This window comes from Anabrus simplex, chromosome 4 (genome assembly GCF_040414725.1).
Source record: "Anabrus simplex isolate iqAnaSimp1 chromosome 4, ASM4041472v1, whole genome shotgun sequence".
In the NCBI taxonomy this organism is placed as follows: Eukaryota; Metazoa; Arthropoda; class Insecta; order Orthoptera; family Tettigoniidae; genus Anabrus; species Anabrus simplex.
In genome coordinates this window covers 373,468,839-373,488,199 of record NC_090268.1, presented here as the reverse complement: position 1 = coordinate 373,488,199, position 19,361 = coordinate 373,468,839, and the positions used below count along the sequence as shown (strand labels likewise).

General features: G+C 38.9%; 1 protein-coding gene across 4 annotated transcripts in view; it reads left to right on the top strand.

The window, feature by feature from the left end:
* The window catches only part of LOC136872012 (neurofilament heavy polypeptide), a 101,211-nt gene that overhangs the window by 4,176 nt on the left and 77,674 nt on the right, over positions 1–19,361 (top strand). For 2 of the 4 annotated variants that reach the window (XM_068227286.1, XM_068227284.1), the window contains exons 1-2: positions 2,113–2,169; positions 6,693–6,800. In XM_068227286.1, the coding sequence (XP_068083387.1) occupies positions 6,779–6,800 (22 nt within the window). In that variant the 5' untranslated portion in view covers positions 2,113–2,169; positions 6,693–6,778. Of the gene's footprint in view, positions 1–2,112; positions 2,170–6,517; positions 6,801–19,361 lie in introns of those variants that run through there. The other 2 variants (XM_068227285.1, XM_067145820.2) reach the window with 2 other exon arrangements.

Sequence of the window (19,361 nt, the reverse complement as noted above, 5' to 3'; positions counted from 1 at the left end):
CCTCTTAGAGGGTAACGCCCTCTTTCAGGCCAGGGGGATTTTTGTCGATCTCTGGTATGGGAAAAGTGAGGGGGATTGACAGTCATGGCCTTTAAAAGGATTATTCCCAGTATTTGCCTAAGTGCAGGAGAATGGAAAATCATTCCTAGGACAGCTGATATGGGGACCAGTCTATCTGCTTTCTGAATGTAGAGCTATAAGGTTAGTTAAAGCTAGCTGCTGTTAAGCCAAAGCCTAGTTTGATTGGTGCTGTGACCTCTTGTTGCATCTGTAGTAATGGAAATGATAATGTATTTCGTGTGCATGTGTACAGGTCACTATTATCTCTGTTCAATAGATTAGTGTCAGTCGTATTAGTGATAATTATAATCTTTTGTGTCCCAGTATGATATGGCAATAATTCTTTCAAGTGATTCTGATAATTCCGTTAGAGACCTTCAAGTACATCACTTCTACATTAGTAGAAGTCTGCAGTCCAACGATAATCAATTTGTAATGGTTTATTTTATTGAACACTTGTGATACATTATTGTCACTGATCTGTGCTGCAATTACTTCTCCTGGCAGTTGGGCATAAAATACATTCACTATATCTCCTGCTGTAGGGATAACTGAAAGGACTGATTCCCAGGGGCATGGAGTGGGAACTTCAGGACTGGAGCTGAGTGTGGCCTTGTTCCTGCTTGTGCCTATCTGTTTACTTTCAGCTCTTCTATTTGATCTCCCCTTGGTCAACTCTTGTCTCTTGTGACTCTGATGGCATCCGTTGGGTTTTCATTGCCTTTTGAAGTCTTTTTATTTGTCATGCCATCCATGGCCCTTTTGTTCATTCTTCAAGAGGTAAGGTTTTTCCTATGGTTAGCCAGTCCTGCAGTGTACAGGTAGCAAGTCTGTCTCTTACTCAGAGACTCATGGTGCAATTCCTAGCAAAGTGAGGGATTTTTTTTTTCCTTGATCTGAGGACTGGTTTGAGGACCAATCTGTCATTGTGAGAACAGTTGAGGGTGGTGCTTTCGTTGACTGTTTGCACGTGGAAAGACGTAGATAAATGACGTTGAATTGTACCTGATGTAGCGTAGAGGAGAGATCTTTTATGCTTGGCAGGACCCACCATCTCACCCCTAGAAGTATTCTTATATAGAAAAATTAAAATGTAGACATTTAAAGTTAAAAACTTCATGATTGTTCCGTATTGAACATTAACTGAATTGCTACAATATGATACAATGTTAATATTTTGCCTGTGTTCAATATATTAGTTGTTTTAAGATCTTCGCTAATTGGCTGATGATGACACTTGAAATGTGTTGAAACCGGTCCCAATAAACAGGTTGTAACTACTTTTTACTACGGAGTATTGAAAGGTGGATCCTTCCCTATAATATTGTACATCTTCTTAAAATGTAGACTGCAAAAATTTACAAAAATACAACAATTTTCTGTTACTTTTTCTCATTTTGTTATTTTTGTTACATTTTAGCTGGACTCCAGGGGATGCTAGAGGCCCTAACCTGGTATCTTATGCCTCAAGACCCTCAAACCAATGGTTTTGTCCAGACCAACTGTCTAACCCAGGGATGGCGAACCTATGCCACGCGTGTCACCTGGTGACACGCGAACACGATTTCGGTGGCACACCACATGAACATAATAATATTTTATATATACGTCTTGCACTGCAGACAATACATATAAAATTTCACGTGTAAGAAATAAATATCGAAAATCTAAATACTAGTTCCATTCGGACGTGCAATATGGCAACACTGCTACACTGATAGGTCCGAAAGTCAAGTGAGATAGTGTCTTTTCTGGTGGTTTTGTATACGGACATCGCAAACATTTTTTCGGTGCCGAAAAGGTCAGAAACGTAACAAAGGTGGTGACTGTATTTTTCAAGAACTCTGGCCAAGGGAATTCGGACTGATAAAAAAATGTGTTGCCTGTGTTTGAAAACAATTGTATCCCCCACATTTAATGTAAAGTGCAACTTCGAGACTGATCATTCGAATATTTGTTCCATTTCAAATGAAGAAAGAAGAGAGTTCGTTTAACAAAATATCGAACATTGCACAAAACAAACTAATTCTTTTGCATTATCTTCCCGGCCAAGGAATAATATCAGTGCGGCTGCATAGTACAGCACGCATGGGAAATCGATTTCTGACGGTGAGTTGTTGAAACAAAGTTTCTTAGTGACGTCCGACACATTATTTGAAAACTTCCCTAACAAACAACTAATAATTAACAGAATTAAAGGAATGCCAGCCAGCTGAACTGCTGTCAAGAATAGAATATTAAAAATGAATGAAGAAGTTTCGGAGCAGTTGAAAGCTAACTTGGATAACTCCCACATGTATGCAGAATGTTTTGATGAAAGCAGAATGTGACCTTACAAAAAAGGATACCTGTTTTTATTTTATTTTAGATTTCGTTATGGAAATGTGATGAGGGAGAAATTAGTTTAATCGTTGAGCATACAAACTACAACATGGAATGATAATGAAGCTAATGGAGGAAGTTAAGTCCATTCGCAATATTAGTAACTATTTTTTTACAATTTGTTTTATGTCGCACCGACATAGATAGGTCTTGTGGCGAAAATGGGATTGGCGTACAAGTGGGAAGGAAACCGCCGTGGCCATAATTGAGGCACAGCCCCACGGAACATGCAATCAAATGTATTTACCAGATGTATGTATAATAAATAAATAAATGAATCTGTAAATGAATAAATAAATGACATATTATGAAAAATAATCGGGAATTTATAAAGGAAGTCCTGAGGCGGGGGTTGTAGGTTGTAGACATCCCCTAATGGAAAATAACAAGTGGCACAGTCAACAGATGATAGTAATAAACCAGACTTAAAATGGCACACTAGTTGGAAAAGGTTCGCCATCCCTGGTCTAACCAATCCAGGTCAATATTCAAACCAGACCAGTGAGAATAATGACCGAGGGAATTTGTTGCACTAACCGTACAATACCCTGTAATCTGTAGGCATTTGGGCTGATCAGCAGTTGCTTGGTAGGCCAAAGGCCATCAGAATTGTAGCGCCATGCAGTTTGTTTTTCCTGTGGTTGGTTTAAAAATGGGCAATTAATTCAAATTTTGTCCATTGTGTTTGCTGCTTTGCCATGCTGCCTCTTCATTCACAGGCATTGGTCACCTTCATTTATTACTTGCAGCATCTTCTGTGCCACACCATGTTGGATCTCTAACCTATCTTTTGCGAATGGTCAATGGAAGTTTTACGGAATTGGTGGATTCTCTGATGGTGATAGCAGGCCTGGTGTAGAAAGCCAGAATAATGACTTAGGGAATTCACTATACTGACTGAACACCACTTTGTAACCTTCAGGCCTTTGGACTGATCAGCAGTTGTTTGGTAGGCCAAGGCCCATCAGGATTTTAGCACCATGACATTTGTTTTTGTTTGTTTATTTTTCCTATGGTTAAAGTTAAGAGAGTATGATCACCTTCTTGTAATTACTGTATTCTTTGCGGCTTTGTGTATATTCATTGTCTAGAACAAAGGTAATGGTATGATCTATTCCATTGGCTGTAGATTTAAATGTCAGTATTTAGTTCAATGGCTCATGTCAGAAGTTTGTGTCTCCAGTTTTCTATATCTATATGAATCTGTTCAATATTACAGTGTAGAGTAATTCATAGTTAGTTGATGAATGTACCACCCCTATGATATATACATAACAAATGTAAATTCTGAATACTGACCTTGCAACTGCGAAGAGGTAAGAATATCCTTAGATCCTATCTTCTCAGGTTCACCTCGCTGATGTTGTAAGAATAAACAGACTACTGAATATTTCAGCAATATTTTAGTTGACGCAAGTGTAATAGACTGATATAACTTGAAAACAATATTCTTTAACCCATGGGTAAATAATGCCAATATCGAGCTAGAATTATTATTATTATTATTATTATTATTATTATTATTATTATTATTATTATTATTATTATTATTATTATTATTATTATAACTTGTGAGGTATGGCTATAAAGTGTTTACATCCACTTATTAGTACACTGACTGACAGAGCAAATGCAACACCAAGAAGGAGTGGTTCGAAAGGGATGAAAGTTGGGGAAAAAACAGAGACGGCACAGACAAATAATTGATGTTTATTTCAAACCGATATGCAGGTTACACAATGCGCACGGCATCGACTCAGTAGGATGTAGGACCACCGCGAGCGGCGATGCACGCAGAAACACGTCGAGGTACAGAGTCAATAAGAGTGCGGATGGTGTCCTGAGGGATGGTTCTCCATTCTCTGTCAACCATTTGCCACAGTTGGTCGTCCGTACGAGGCTGGGGCAGAGTTTGTAAACGGCGTCCAATGAGATCCCACACGTGTTCGATTGGTGAGAGATCCGGAGAGTACGCTGGCCACGGAAGCATCTGTACACCTCGTAGAGCCTGTTGGGAGATGCGAGCAGTGTGTGGGCGGGCATTATCCTGCTGAAACAGAGCATTGGGCAGCCCCTGAAGGTACGGGAGTGCCACCGGCCGCAGCACATGCTGCACGTAGCAGTGGGCATTTAACGTGCCTTGAATACGCACTAGAGGTGCCGTGGAATCATACGCAATAGCGCCCCAAACCATGATGTCGCGTTGTCTAGCGGTAGGGCGCTCCACAGTTACTGCCGGATTTGACCTTTCTCCACGCCGACGCCACACTCGTCTGCGGTGACTATCACTGACAGAACAGAAGCGTGACTCATCGGAGAACACGACGTTCCGCCATTCCCTCATCCAAGTCGCTCTAGCCCGGCACCATGCCAGGCGTGCACGTCTATGCTGTGGAGTCAATGGTAGTCTTCTGAGCGGACACCGGGAGTGCAGGCCTCCTTCAACCAATCGACGGGAAATTGTTCTGGTCGATATTGGAACAGCCAGGGTGTCTTGCACATGCTGAAGAATGGCGGTTGACGTGGCGTGCGGGGCTGCCACCGCTTGGCGGCGGATGCGCCGATCCTCGCGTGCTGACATCACTCGGGCTGCGCCTGGACCCCTCGCACGTGCCACATGTCCCTGCGCCAACCATCTTCGCCACAGGCGCTGCACCGTGGACACATCCCTATGGGTATCGGCTGCGATTTGACGAAGCGACCAACCTGCCCTTCTCAGCCCGATCACCATACCCCTCGTAAAGTCGTCTGTCTGCTGGAAATGCCTCCGTTGACGGCGGCCTGGCATTCTTAGCTATACACGTGTCCTGTGGCACACGACAACATGTTCTACAATGACTGTCGGCTGAGAAATCACGGTACGAAGTGTGCCATTCGCCAACGCCGTGTCCCATTTATCGTTCGCTACGTGTGCAGCACAGCGGCGCATTTCACATCATGAGCATACCTCAGTGACGTCAGTCTACCCTGCAATTGGCATAAAGTTCTGACCACTCCTTCTTGGTGTTGCATTTGCTCTGTCAGTCAGTGTATTATTATTTACATAGTTATGTACTTTTTTCTTTGTTAGTTGCTTCACGTCGCACCTACACAGATAGGTCTTATGGCGGCGATGGGATAGGAAAGGCCTAGGATTTGGAAGGAAGCGGCCGTGGCCTGAATTAAGGTCCAGCCCCAGCATTTGCTGCAGTCGCTTAAGTGCGGCCAGTATCCAGTATTCGGGAGATAGTGGGTTTGAACCCCACTGTCAGCAGCCCTGAAGGTGGTTTTCCGTGGTATCCCAGTTTCACACCAGGCAAATACTGGGGCTGTACCTTAATTAAGGCCACGGCCGCTTCCTTCCCACTCCTAGCCCTTTCCTGTCCTGTCGTCGCCATAAGACCTATCTGTGTCGGTGCAACGTAAAGCAACTTGCAAAAAAAAATTATGTATGGACTGTCATATTATTTGTGAGGTTATGTCATGAAACATGTGCTGCATATTAGTTTAATGTAAGAACCTGTAATTGATAGTATATAATTTATTATTACCTGTATCCATGATGTAAAATCACTTGTGCAACACACAGTAATATCCAGAACAACGCCATGTACGATGAGAACTATGTAGAACCTGCCTTACGTTGTAAGTTAAGTATGCTATTGGGCACTCTAGAATTTATGAGAAGATATGTTGTGTCATATCCTTCTAGAAGCCTGGCCAGGCAACATATATAAGAAGCAGTCTTGATGGTAAGAGGAGTTGGTTAGTTGGAGTGTTTTTGATGATTTGTGTTGAAGTCGTATTAGCTGTATGGTTGAAGTCAAGTATGTGAAGTGGTTTTGTTGAGTTGGTAGTTGACATGCATCTGGTGCAGTCTTCTTCTTAGTCTTCGTGATAGGCAGTTGTTCAAAATGGTGGTTTATTGATATGTGTGTGATAAATGTATACATTTGTAAATAAAATTATGGTAAACAACTGACAGCATTTTGTGTACATCTTTGTGAATACATCACAGTTTCTGCGCTACTCTTGAATTGCCCTGCTTAGTATTCTTTGACTTTGTTTTATTTCCATCTCTTGGACCATTGTATAAATGGGTTTTCGTTTGGATCTGACGCCCAATTAATTCTCAGTTCTGACAGTAGCAGACATCCAGCATGAGCCTTAAAAAATAAGTGATGATAACAATATATGTTGATATATTCTATGTGCTGATATCTTGTAAGTGATGTTATAAAGTAAATTATCCTTAGATCCTATGTTTTCAGGTTCATCTCACTGATGTAAGAATAAACAGACTACTGAATATTTCAGCAATATTTTAGTTTAATCAGTAGACAAATTGTGGAAATCCATGGAGATCAGTGACCTATCAGGTGAGAATGTCTTATAAGAAGATTCTTCTGAAGATTTGAACCTATGTGATTTTTTTCCTTTAGTTTGTTAGTAATTGCTGTTTATGATTCACTGCAAGGTCCCATTCAAAGTAAGAGAATATGTGTGCAAGTGAATTCATCTTGCATTATCTTTTTATCCTTCAGGTGTTGCTTCTTCTCCAAAATGAGTGAGTGTTCATTTTTGTACCATCTACTAGTAGTATCATGAAATTGACATTTTAGATTTAGCATACTACTTCATTTACTGGTGTATATCTTACACAATTTTCCTGAAAATTCAAGCCTGAAAGTCAAACTAACTTTTTGAAAGTAATGAAGCCTCACAATTTCACATAATAGATTGCATTTCATTATGTTCCATAACATGTTATTGAATATTAAGAAATGTATTGAACTTTTTAGGATACTATTCATAGCCAAATACACTCCCCTGCCATTTCTGCTTCCATTTCACTGTACAGAATAAGAAGAATATTAGCCTACTACCAACACTTGTCATGCAATACACAATTTTTAAAAATTTACTGGTACCTGAAACTTTTATTGAATATTAACGTAGTTCTTTCGGCCTCCAGAATGCTTTTCTTAATTTATTGTTTATTTATCCAAGAGAATCTTTTTGTTTTTGCCAGTAGCATACATTATACTCCATCGCATTAAATTCTCAGCACGATTGCTGTGTTGCTCTGCAAATTGAATCGCTGGAATTTTATAACGTGCTGTAAAACCTTTAAGTGAAGTCTTGCTAGAAAGCAAATTGCAGTGTCATAATATGCCGGCCTCAATTTTGTACCTTATGTCATGCACTTACTCTGTAATAGTATTTTGAAATTGCAGCGAGTTCAACGTTGTCACATTTCATCTAGCTTATTAGACCAGGGATTACCTAGGGTCCGGAATTACCTACTTGCCTTCCTCCAGACAAGGGGAGAAAGCTGCTGCGACTAAGATAAGTGGAGGATTGTGGGAGACAGTTCGACCTTGAGCTGAGGGCAGCCATGCGTGCTGCAGGATGTGCTTTGTTGTATTTATACTGAAACTAGAAGAAACACCGATGCAATATACAAGTGGGGATTATTTTCCCTCCCTCAGTTCCATATTAAAAATCAGGGTGCGTGATATTCGTGACAGCGAGATTTATGCGAGTAAATACGGTATTAGGACAATAATTCCTAGTCTCGGCAATTACTGAAATGAAATGGCATATGGCTTTTAGTGCCGGAATGTGTCAGAGGACTTCGGCTCGCCAGGTGCAGGTCTTTTAATATGACGCCCGTAGGCGACCTGCGCGTCGTGATGAGGGTGAAATGATGATGAAGACAACACATACACCCAGTCCCCGTGCCAGGGGAATAACCAAATAACCAATTATGGTAAAAATTCCAGACCCTGCCAGGAATCGAACCCGGGACCCCTGTGACCATAAGCCAGCATCCTAACCATTTAGCCATGGAGCCGGACACAGCAATTACTTATGCATGTGAAAAGCAGAATGAGTTTAATAGAAAATTGAGAAGGCAACTGTTGAGGCCATATAAGACTTGTTACAAAGAATCTTCGTAACTTTTAAGGGAAAATTTGTGAACTTGGTAAAGCATTTCTGGATAGCTGATGAAATTCAGATTCCCCCTGTGTCTGGATAAAGTTTGCTATTTTCTTGCTTTACACAAATATCTTCAGAAAAGTCTTCTAATACTGTTTACGAACAAAACACTGTTTTATTGTACTAATTTAATCTAGGATGACTCGGTCAATGCATGCACATGCATGCGCGCGCGCGCGCGCGGGGCAAATAATGACTTCTTCTTCCTGATACATTTCTGCTTATGCAGGTCGTTCACAGAGCCTCTTCCAATCTTCTCTTTTTTCCCCCACATTCTCTCATTCATCACTGTCTGCCACTGTAGTACTCTCCGATGTACGTCATCCTTCACCTGATCCCTCCATGTTGTTATGGCGTAGGGATATGGCGACTCCATCGCCCAGTGAGTCACCACTGCAATTAGCCTTCCAAGTATGGATGGGTAAACCATAAACCTTACCGACATGAGGAAATGCATATGAGGCACTGACCAGCTAGTACATAACAAAATACTAACGCAAAGATCCATGATAGGCCTAGCAAGCCAGTGGTAACGTATTATATCGCTTTCAACAATCAAACAAGCCGCAGATCAAGTGTAAAACAAAAAATGACTGTACTCCACTAATGAGGACCTGTTTTATAAAAGTCTCTTGTCCTCACAGCAGGTTGGCCGATATTTACTTGGAATGGGTGATCCCTCTGTAATCTTGATTGACAGATCTCGCCTTTCACTTGGCTTCGCAGGCACTGGTTGCTTCACACAACAGCTCAACAGCTTACTTGCAGTGTGTTCAAACACAGGCCTGTTGACTATCACAATGCACAACTACTGTTCACTTGGCTCACTCCAAACAAGGTCAATAACTCGCCACAATCAACTCACGTGATTTAACATTAACAACTCAACATTCCAACACTTCTCAGCAACAACTGCTCTAACATCGCATGATAAGTCTCTCAACATTACTATTCACGTTGAGTCTGCTTTTATATACCTGGTGATGGAGTTTTCTTATCTTCAGGGAGTAGCCAGAATAGGGACATTTTTGTTTTGCTTTCCAGAAAATCCACAGAGGCATCAGATGAAGAGCACAATACAAGGAATGTCACATACCTCAGGCTAGCTGGGAAGTCCCCGACGTGTCACACTCATTCCTTCCAGGAAATACCAAAGGGGGCTACAACAGGGCTTACAGCCGCATAAGTTTAAAACGATACTAATATCTTTCCTTGAGGCAAACAAATATCTCTTCAGAAAAATATTGCTAGGGCTATTCTTTGTAATATGTTTTCTTTGTTTCTGCATTCTCAGATTATTTTACAATCTTAAGTATCAGTATATACAGACATCCTTTTCTCAGCCTGATAATCCCTACATCACACTACTTTCTTCAGTTATATACCATTTAATTTGATTGCTTTTATTTTAAATTTTTATTGAAAAGACAATACTATGCAGGTTTAATATATATTTATTTGAAACACTAGGCTGAGTTTGTTATCCTTCATTTAAGAGAATGGCTGAACAGAATGACTTGGCAAAGCACTCTGATGAAAGCCTTTGGTGTATGGATTTGTAGAGTGTCTTTAAAAGAAAAGGATGTGCAGCCATATATTTTTAAATTATTAAAGAAAAATCTATTATTCTCATTGGTAATGAGGCTCACCACTACACTAAGGCCACCTGTACTGTGAAGAGAAATCCAAGGTTGAGAGCGCTGGGAGATGCGGCACGAGAGGAAGTGGAAGGAGAGAAGCATGCATGCACAGTCAGGCGTGTTCCTGGTCATCTTTACTTCAGCTTCTTCCAGTCTGTGTGATGTCGCTTAGCTGAGCAGAAGTTATTCTGTTGATAAATTCGACCATAATAGGTGCTGCTCAGACTTGTATAAACTCATTAAAATCTGCCTTGTCAATACACTTTCTATTAATGAACCTTACTTATTCATCACACATGTTTTGACAACAATAACAATTATCCTCATCAGCGAAGCTATTAAGCACAATTTTACTGTTTCTTCTGTAGCTCTTCCCGTATTTACCATCTGGATGTGATTTTGGAGAAATTTAAACACCATCTCTCCTTATATTTGTTGGCTTGAGTGATTTTGGAGAAATATTAAATATTTTTTGCTCCATGTTCTGATTTTTAACACCAAGATTGTGAGCTTCTTCCATTCCGGTAGTTAGTGAAGTGAGTTGAGCTTCTGTGTTATAATTTGTCATGGAAACCTGAAAGATTGTACCTATACCAGGTGACGGAAATTGCTTATTAAGAGCAGTTTCTTACTATTTATATATTGCACGTTGTAAATTTCATATTAGAGCCTGTATTGTCAAAGTATCAACTTGTGAAAATTTAGATTTTATAATTCCACCTTTACAATACTGTAATTGTCTTTATTAAAAAGACTACATAGTGTAATTTAATGTAGTCTTTTTAATAAAGACAATTACTACATAGTGTAATTTAATGTAGTCTTTTTAATAAAGACAATTACAGTATTGTAAAGGTGGAATTATAAAATATCAATTTTCACAAGTTGATTTATGTCATAATGAAGAACATCATGAAGTGTGTTTGCAGACTGTTGCAGAAATTGTAGCTAACTGGGATAATTTTAAGAATGTTATTGTTGGCGATCAAGTCATATCACTTTCCCATAAACAACCACTTTAGTATGAAAGTCTTATGTCTCCGGACGGTGAATATGCTGTTCGTGTTGACCTTCATTAAAGCCAATTGTTTATTGAATACAGTATTTGTTTAGAGTATATAACATTGAGACTAACCGTGCTGTTGATTATGGCAGTGGATTTGCAATTTACCGTTTAATGGCACGGTCGATGAAAGACATTAGAGTGTGAATGGATTTTATGTTAATTTGGAGAGCAATGTTGCTGTAAATAAATAAGTTAAATGTAAAAGAACAATGACCAGTCATATGATGGCTACATATAGGTGCAAAAGGATGAGAAATCAGAGACTAGACAAGGACAGTTTTAAAATCCAATATAAATCTGCCATTTCAGAAACACTTCCAGATATGTCATACAGTTGTTGGGTCCTTGAGAAATGATTGTAAATATTGTTCAGTATTGTACTGTTCAGCATTGCACTTCTCTTGTGAGAATACTATGCTTGGTTACTTTGGTCTTTGCTGTTGCAGTGGTAAAATTGATCTGCCTGAATATAAAATAATTGACGTGTTGAAACAATTATTCACTGGAGATGATGTGTCAACAAATTTCAGAGGAAATATTTGGCAAAAAAATAATGCTACGTCTTTCATTTCCTTCGGTGCTAATGTTACTGTGCCACCTGGATAAGGTCTCAAAACAATTAAACTAATTGACCATACATATAATAAAAATAGATTGCATAACACTTGAAAATAGTTTGATCTAATATTCAATATACACTCAAATAAGTCACTGTCGTGAGGATGTAACAAAACATTTGAAAATTCTCATGATCTGTTGGTATGCTTCAATAAATATAAACCACTGTGTTAAAAATCTATAAATAATTTGTTGAACACTTGTATATATATAAAAGCAATTGGTGAAAAATTAAGATAGAATAAATTGAATATACCTTATGGCTGATGATGGTCTAATATCAATAGGCCAAAACAAGTACCAGAATTAAAATAAATTGAAGTACTAATTTTATATTGTATTGATTAGGTGGATTACCTCATTTATCTACAATAATTATATTGTCATCAATATGGAACATGAAAACTATAAACTTTGATGATAGACAAATATTTGGCAAGATATTATGACAATGCACGAATATATTTTGTATGGGGTCGATGACCTTAGATGTTAGGCCCCTTTAAACAACAACCACCATCATCATCACCACTATATTTTGTATAGACTGTCAATTTGAGTTTTCCCTCCTGTGGAAAATGTCAGCCCTTAATGAACAGGTACTATTATTGAAAAGAATGAGATAGACTGAAATTCATTTACAATCAACAAATAAAACTGTGCCAATACCAATGTTGGTTTTACTGATACTCTACTTGTTAGAGCTGAAAATGAAATATTAAGAGCTGTTCGTGTTGTTATTTTGCCTTCCACTTTCATTGACAGTACCCGAAATATGTTGCAAAATGATCAGGATGGCAGTTGTAAGAAAATTTGGTAAGCCAGACCACTTCATTACTTTCACTTGTAACTCATCATGGCCTGTAATTGCTATTAGCCCTCACCCTTTTGAAACTATGAACAATAGACATGTCATTGCGAGCGTTTTTTATGCAGAAGTAAAGGAATTTGTATGTTTGAGGTACAAACTTTCTTATTACATATCTGAGTTCCAGAAGCAAGGTTTACCTCATACAGTATACACTTATTGGTATGTCATGTGCAATAGTTGTAAATTACGAGAATTCTCTGATATTAATAAGACAGTTTCTGCAGAAATACTAGATACCTACAATGCTACATTGTACAATTTAATAGACACACATGGCATGGACCTTGCAGCCTTCTCGATCTTAAGTCAATTTGCATGAAAGATGTAAGAAGGATTTTCCTAAGGAGTTTGTTCCAGAATCTAAAGAGAATGTATGCGACTACTCAAACATACCACTATTAAATTCACTCCATATTTGGGTGATAATTGTGACTAATTGTGAGACTCGCCCACTTCTTTTTATTCTTCATCCATTCCCTTTTCCGGATTCTCTATGGGTAGGGTAGTGTACCAAAGCCCTCCACCCTACTTTATCTTTCCACCATTCCTCTTCTAGTACTTTATTGCTATAGACTCCTCTATTTGCAATACAGTCCACAACAGAGCTCCTCCATCTCATTCTAGGCCGTCCCTTAGGCCTCTTTGAAGTCTCTGTATCCATGAATGTTCTCTTTGGTATTCTCTCTCCTGGTATTCTCATCATGTGTCCAAACACCATTTTAGCTTTGCTATATCAATCTCTTCTTGAAGTTTACACACTCACACGCTTCTCCTTGTTTCCTCATTTCGTATTCTATCTTGTCTTGTCTTTCCCTGTATGCTCCTCAAGAACCTCATTTCAGCTTGTTGTATCTTACTTAGGTTCTGCTTAGTCAACGTCCAGGCTGCTGAAGCATAGGTCAGTATAGGTTTATAATAGGATGAGTATAAAACATTCTTGCACTTCATTGGCACATATTTGTTCTATGCAATGTCTCACACACTGGTAGAAACTTGCAGAGTTCTATATTCTTAAATCAATTTCTCCATCCAAATTTCCATCTTGTGACATCATGCTGCCCAAATATTTAAAGTTTTTCATTACTTCAAGAGGTTCATTTCCTATTTTTATCACTCCCCTGGATTTTCTATTACCACTCGTCATGATTCAAGTCTTGCTTTTTGCAGTACTAATCTTCATTCCAAAATTTATCTCCTCATTCCATAAATCAACTTGTGTCTGTACTTCCTCTTCATTATCTCCCCAGCAAAGAGCATAGACTGTACTTGCTTGTCCATCATCTTCTGCTTGATATTGAGTAGAATTCTATCCATGATGATAATGAAGATTAAGGGAGACAATACACTTCCCTGTCTTAAGCCTGTCTCAACTCAGAACCATTCAGTTTGACCCACTTTGGTTCTAACACAGTTTTCGCAATATTGATACAATGCTATTACAATCTGCATTGTTTCATTCCCAATCTGTGCCTCTGTCAATATTTTCCATAGCAAATTCCTTGGGACACTGTCATATGCCTTTTCAATGTCTAGAAATGTTACTACCATGTCCTTTCCATATTCCCAATGCTTTTCTATTGCCGCAATGTAAATATTGGGTCAAATGTGGATCTGCCTCTTCCGAATCCATACTGGTGTTCTGCCAATTTTCCCTCTACTCTGTCTTTTATTCGTTTATCCAAGATTCTTTCAAGCATCTTAGCTGCATGAAGTATCAGTGTCACTCCTCTGTAGTTTTCACATTGCTTCCGGTCTCCTTTCTTAAATATTGGTATAATGACCCCTTTCGTCCACTGTTTTGGAACAGTCTTTTCTCTTCATATCACTCTGAAAAGTCTATACAACCACTGTAGACCAACTGCTCCTGCTGCTATTACCGCCCCACACTTGTATTATGAATTTTATTAATTTAAGTACTTACCTCTCGTAATAATGTTCCAAAAATGCTGGTAAACAGGTGTCAGAGCTCTCCAAAGAATTTCTCAAAATTTAGATACTTAATAAATAACGAATTAGAAAAACGGTAGAAACATGAGACTACTCTGTCCAGGCTGCGTACACATGCTGCAGATCTGGTATTTTGTTATCTGAAACACCCTGAAAATGATATAAATAGGAAGGATCATGCACTTAGGCTGCTAGAATAAATTTACTTGGTGGAATATTTTACACATATTAGAATAAAATAAAACAGTTGGAACATAAGAAAATTTTACTGTCTAGAAATACTGTATTACTGTAGTGACATGAACACTTTTGTTCCAGACCAAACACTTTTGTCTTGTGCACTTAGTTTCATGCCATTGTCCTTGGTTAGTATTTTCCTAGATGCAGTCTCCAGCCACGTTCTCAGTAGTGTTTCATGTCTTGATGCTGGGTTGAAATATTCCATTTCCTTGTAGTGAGAACACATTCACATTTTAAGGCAATCGCTCTTTGGCCATGACCTTGTTAATGCGGAGACATATTTTAATATATATTACGGTAGCCTATCTAATTGTACATGTTTCGAGAAAACTTAATTATCTTCTTCTGTTGATCAATTTGACCTCCATCACTTAAGGGAAATGTATAAAAACTCTATTGGTGAGGATTATTGAAATTCTATAGATACAAACACAGCTGATCAATTGTCTCTTAGAGATATTAATGAAACCCTGAAATCGCATGGTTTTTCTCTCCGAACACTCAACTTGCCAACTGTTACAGACTTGTACTCATTGAGCAAGCTAATAATGTGCCAATTTTCAGTTTTTGGCAGATACGGTGCTCATAGCAAACCAGAAACAACTTTTAATTATTAATGAAATCATTGACATGCTCCAACAAAACACATAAATGTAAAGATTGCATTTTACACCAGTGGTCCTAGGGGCACGATGCTTAACACAAAAGTATTTCAATTTTTAGGGCTTCATCTTCGATCTGTAGCATGAATAGGAATAATGACCACTGATATGTTGCCCAACAGTCAAACAATGCACAGTACAGTGACATAACATTCCTTTGGGGGGGGAATTATTGTTCTTGGTCGGCATCTCCGAAAACTATGAAAATGTAGTTGTAAAAACAAGTAACATTATTATTATTATTATTATTATTATTATTATTATTATTATTATTATTGTTATTATTATTATTATTAAGAATGATTTCGTAGAGTAGTACTGTTTCCACGCATTGAGTCTTTCTTGGAGGACTGATTCGCAGGTACCATTCCACCAGGCATGCTTTTTGCTTCTCTTGATTTCTGCAACGTCTTTGGCGGCCTCAACAAGGAGACTTTTGGCGTTGTTAAAGTCACAGTCATTTGGTCTAGCCTTCTCCTGGAACTCCTCAACCCTTTGCCAAAGTTTATCATTGTCGAAGCGTGTGATCTGTTTGGTTGTCTTCCTTGTGTTTGCGGGAATTGGTTTGAATTTGATAAGAGACATATAATGATCTGAGGCCACATTGATGCCTTTCTTTACCTTGACATTCATAATCTCAGGGCTGTTTCTCCTGGAGATTGCAACATGATCAATTTGGAACTCTCCGAGAGCTTGGACGGGAGAACGCCAAGTCATTTGCTTTCTGGGTAGATGGCGAAAGTGGGTCGACATGACCTGCAGGTTGTGATTTTCGCAAATGGACACCAGTCTTTTGCCGTTGGGATTGGTTCTTTTGTGAGCAGGGTAATTTCCTATAACTTTCTTGTACTTCTGTTCACGACCTAGTTGGGCATTGAAGTCACCCAAAAGAAGCTTGACATGGTGTTTGGGGATTTTGTTTAATTTTTCATCCAGTAGGTCCCAGAAATTATCAACTTCGTCTGGATCAGACTTGTTCTTATCGTTTGTAGGAGCATGTGCGTTAACTAGGGCATAGGTTTTGTTTGCGCATTTAATTGTGAGTATAGACAATCTGTCATTCACAGGTTCGAAATTTGCAACCGATTTAAGGATCTTGGTTCTAACAGCAAACGCGGTTCCAAGCATCACAGCTCCATTGAGGATTCCTCTTTGCGCTTTGCTCTTGAAAAATCGGTAGCCTTCGAATTCAAAAATCTCTTCATCTGGGTACCTTGTTTCCTGTAGGGCCATTATGGATATCTGATTTTCGTGAATAGCTTTGGTGAGGGTTTTCAGCTTGCCAGTTTGTGTAAGTGAATTTATGTTGAAAATTGCTAGAAAGGTTTTAGATTTTGGCCTGAGTTTTTGACTCTTCGGGGTACACTGAGACGCTCCGACTCGTCTCTTGCATGATGTCGAGTCTCCCCCAGAATTGCAAGTAATCAGCTTCATTTTCCGTATCAAAATCTAATCACTAAATTTTACACTAGTGAGATTCTTCCACCGTTTTGATACTTTATTTAGCCTTTTGGCAAATTTTTTATTTATATGTCAACAGTACATGTTTCGTTCCTTATTTAGGAACATCCTCAGCTGTTATAGTGGCTTAGGCGAATGGTTAAGATTTTAAGATTTCTCCCCCAGAATCCGAACGAGACTCGTGCGCCGTGGCGTTCACGACGAGGGATTTATCCGAAGATTTACCCCCTGGGGTATGTTTCTTGAAATGTTATGCCATCATGCTTTTTGACTTGACTTTGCTTTGGACGGGTACCCATCCTTTTACAACTAGGTTTGTTAGCCCTAGAGGTTGCCTCAAGATGTCTGGCTTCTGGTCATTTACCAGTCTTCGCTGTAACCCTGGCAAGGGACCAGTTTTTTTTTTCACGGTGGTGACTCTGCTGGCGGCAGAGCCAGCGACCTTCCCCAATTCCAATGGGACGCGCCTGATGGAGGTAACCGGTAAATCCCCGCACGGGGATATTTTATTATTATTATTATTATTATTATTATTGAGGGAGATTTCAGACAGGTGTTGCCTGTTGTGCTGCACTCTTCTCACTACATAATTATTCATAAATATATTAAATACTCTCCTCTTTGGCCCTTCTTCGAAATACACTGCTTACATATAAATAATTTATAACTGTCACGTTCTTCAGTTTGTCAAAACTGATTTAATAATTTACAGTATTCATAAATTAGTTTAGACACACTGAAGAAACTAACAGTTATAAATTGACTCGAGTTGAAACTGAAAGGAAATAGCTTCAAATATCACAATGAATCAAAGATACATAAAAACATGCAGGCAAAACCATAAGAAAGTGTATTTACTTATTTTTTGCAAAATATTTGTAACTGTAACAATCCTGTTGATGGTGAGGGATCAAATGTTGTATTAGCAGTCAGATGATGATATCTCGACTGACATTTATGGCAAAATATTAACTTCTTGGAAAGATGTCATAATTTTCTTGGAAGTTCCTGTTGTTACACCAACAAATGAACAAGGAATTAAATTAATTTGAAAGTCATTGAGCTTATACCTGGTAGTTTGAAAATATACACTAGCGTCGACAGATTAATTACTTAAGATCAAAGCCAGTTTCTTCCTTTTCCTGCAGAATTCTTGAATTCCTTGGAATAAGCACTTTCCCTCCACATATTCTTTCTCTGAAAATTGGAGTCATCATTATGCTTCTTAGAAATTTGTATATTTCCCAAGTGCTCCTAAATGTAACCACATTCATTGTAAGAAATATGTATGAAAATTGTTTGGGTTTGGAAAAATAAGTGGAGATAAAGCTGGGCAGGGAGCTCTTATCCCTCGAGTTGGTTTAATACCATCCGATAAAACACTTCCATTTTGTTTCAGGAGGCACCAGTTTCCAATTTGCTTGGCATTTTGTATTATGATCAATTAAAGCACAAGGGGAAACAATGGAACGTGTAGGTCTCTACCTTTGGTCAGTTTTCAGCCATATGGTCAGTTATGAGGGTGATTCCAAAAATAAGGTTCCCTATTTTTTTTATAAATACAGAACTGTTCATGGGGCTGTTGGTCACAATATTGTGAAGAGTGTTTCCCGCGCTCACATATAAACATGTGCACGCTACGCTAAGGCACTCAGTCTTGGCTTGGCAGCAGTTGAGAATGGAGCTCCCGTTGGATGTTACCACCAAGTGTGAAGTGCGCGCAGTTATTCGGGTTTTAACACAAAAGGTACTGAACCGATTTAAATCCATCACCAATTGACGGAAGTGTAAGGTGAGTCGTGCATGGATGTCAAAAATGTTCGTAAGTGGTGTAGAGAGTTTGGAGCTCGTCAGACTGAAATTCACTCATACGAACAAAGGAGCGGGAGACCGTCAATTTCCATCGAGACAGTTGTGAAGGTTGAGCAAATCATGTGTGAAGATCGTCGGATCACCCTGGATGATCTCTGCACTTTGGTTCCTGAGGTTTCCCTAAGTGTCGCTCACAGAATTTTAACGGAAACGTTGAAATACCGGAAGGTGTGCGCAAGATGGGTGCCACACTTGCTGATGACTTGATTCTTCCCATGCATTTCTTCAATGCTTTGCAGCCGAACAGGACAACTTTTTGGACTCAATTGTCACGGGTGATGAAACCTGGACGATCCACTTTACACCTGAGACCAAGCAACAATCACGCCAGTATGTGTTGCAGTGGCAAGAGTATGGTCTTTTGACACCCTTAAAGTTGCAATAGTGCTAAAAAATAATTGTACAAAGAATGTTGTATATAAGGAAATCCTTCACTAAATATTTGCCCCATTGACAGTCATGTTTTGATGGGTTTCAGATAGTTTTAATTTAATATTTTTAGGCGGTATAATTTACATGAGATACAACAATATACAATCAATACTGATCTGCATTTAGGG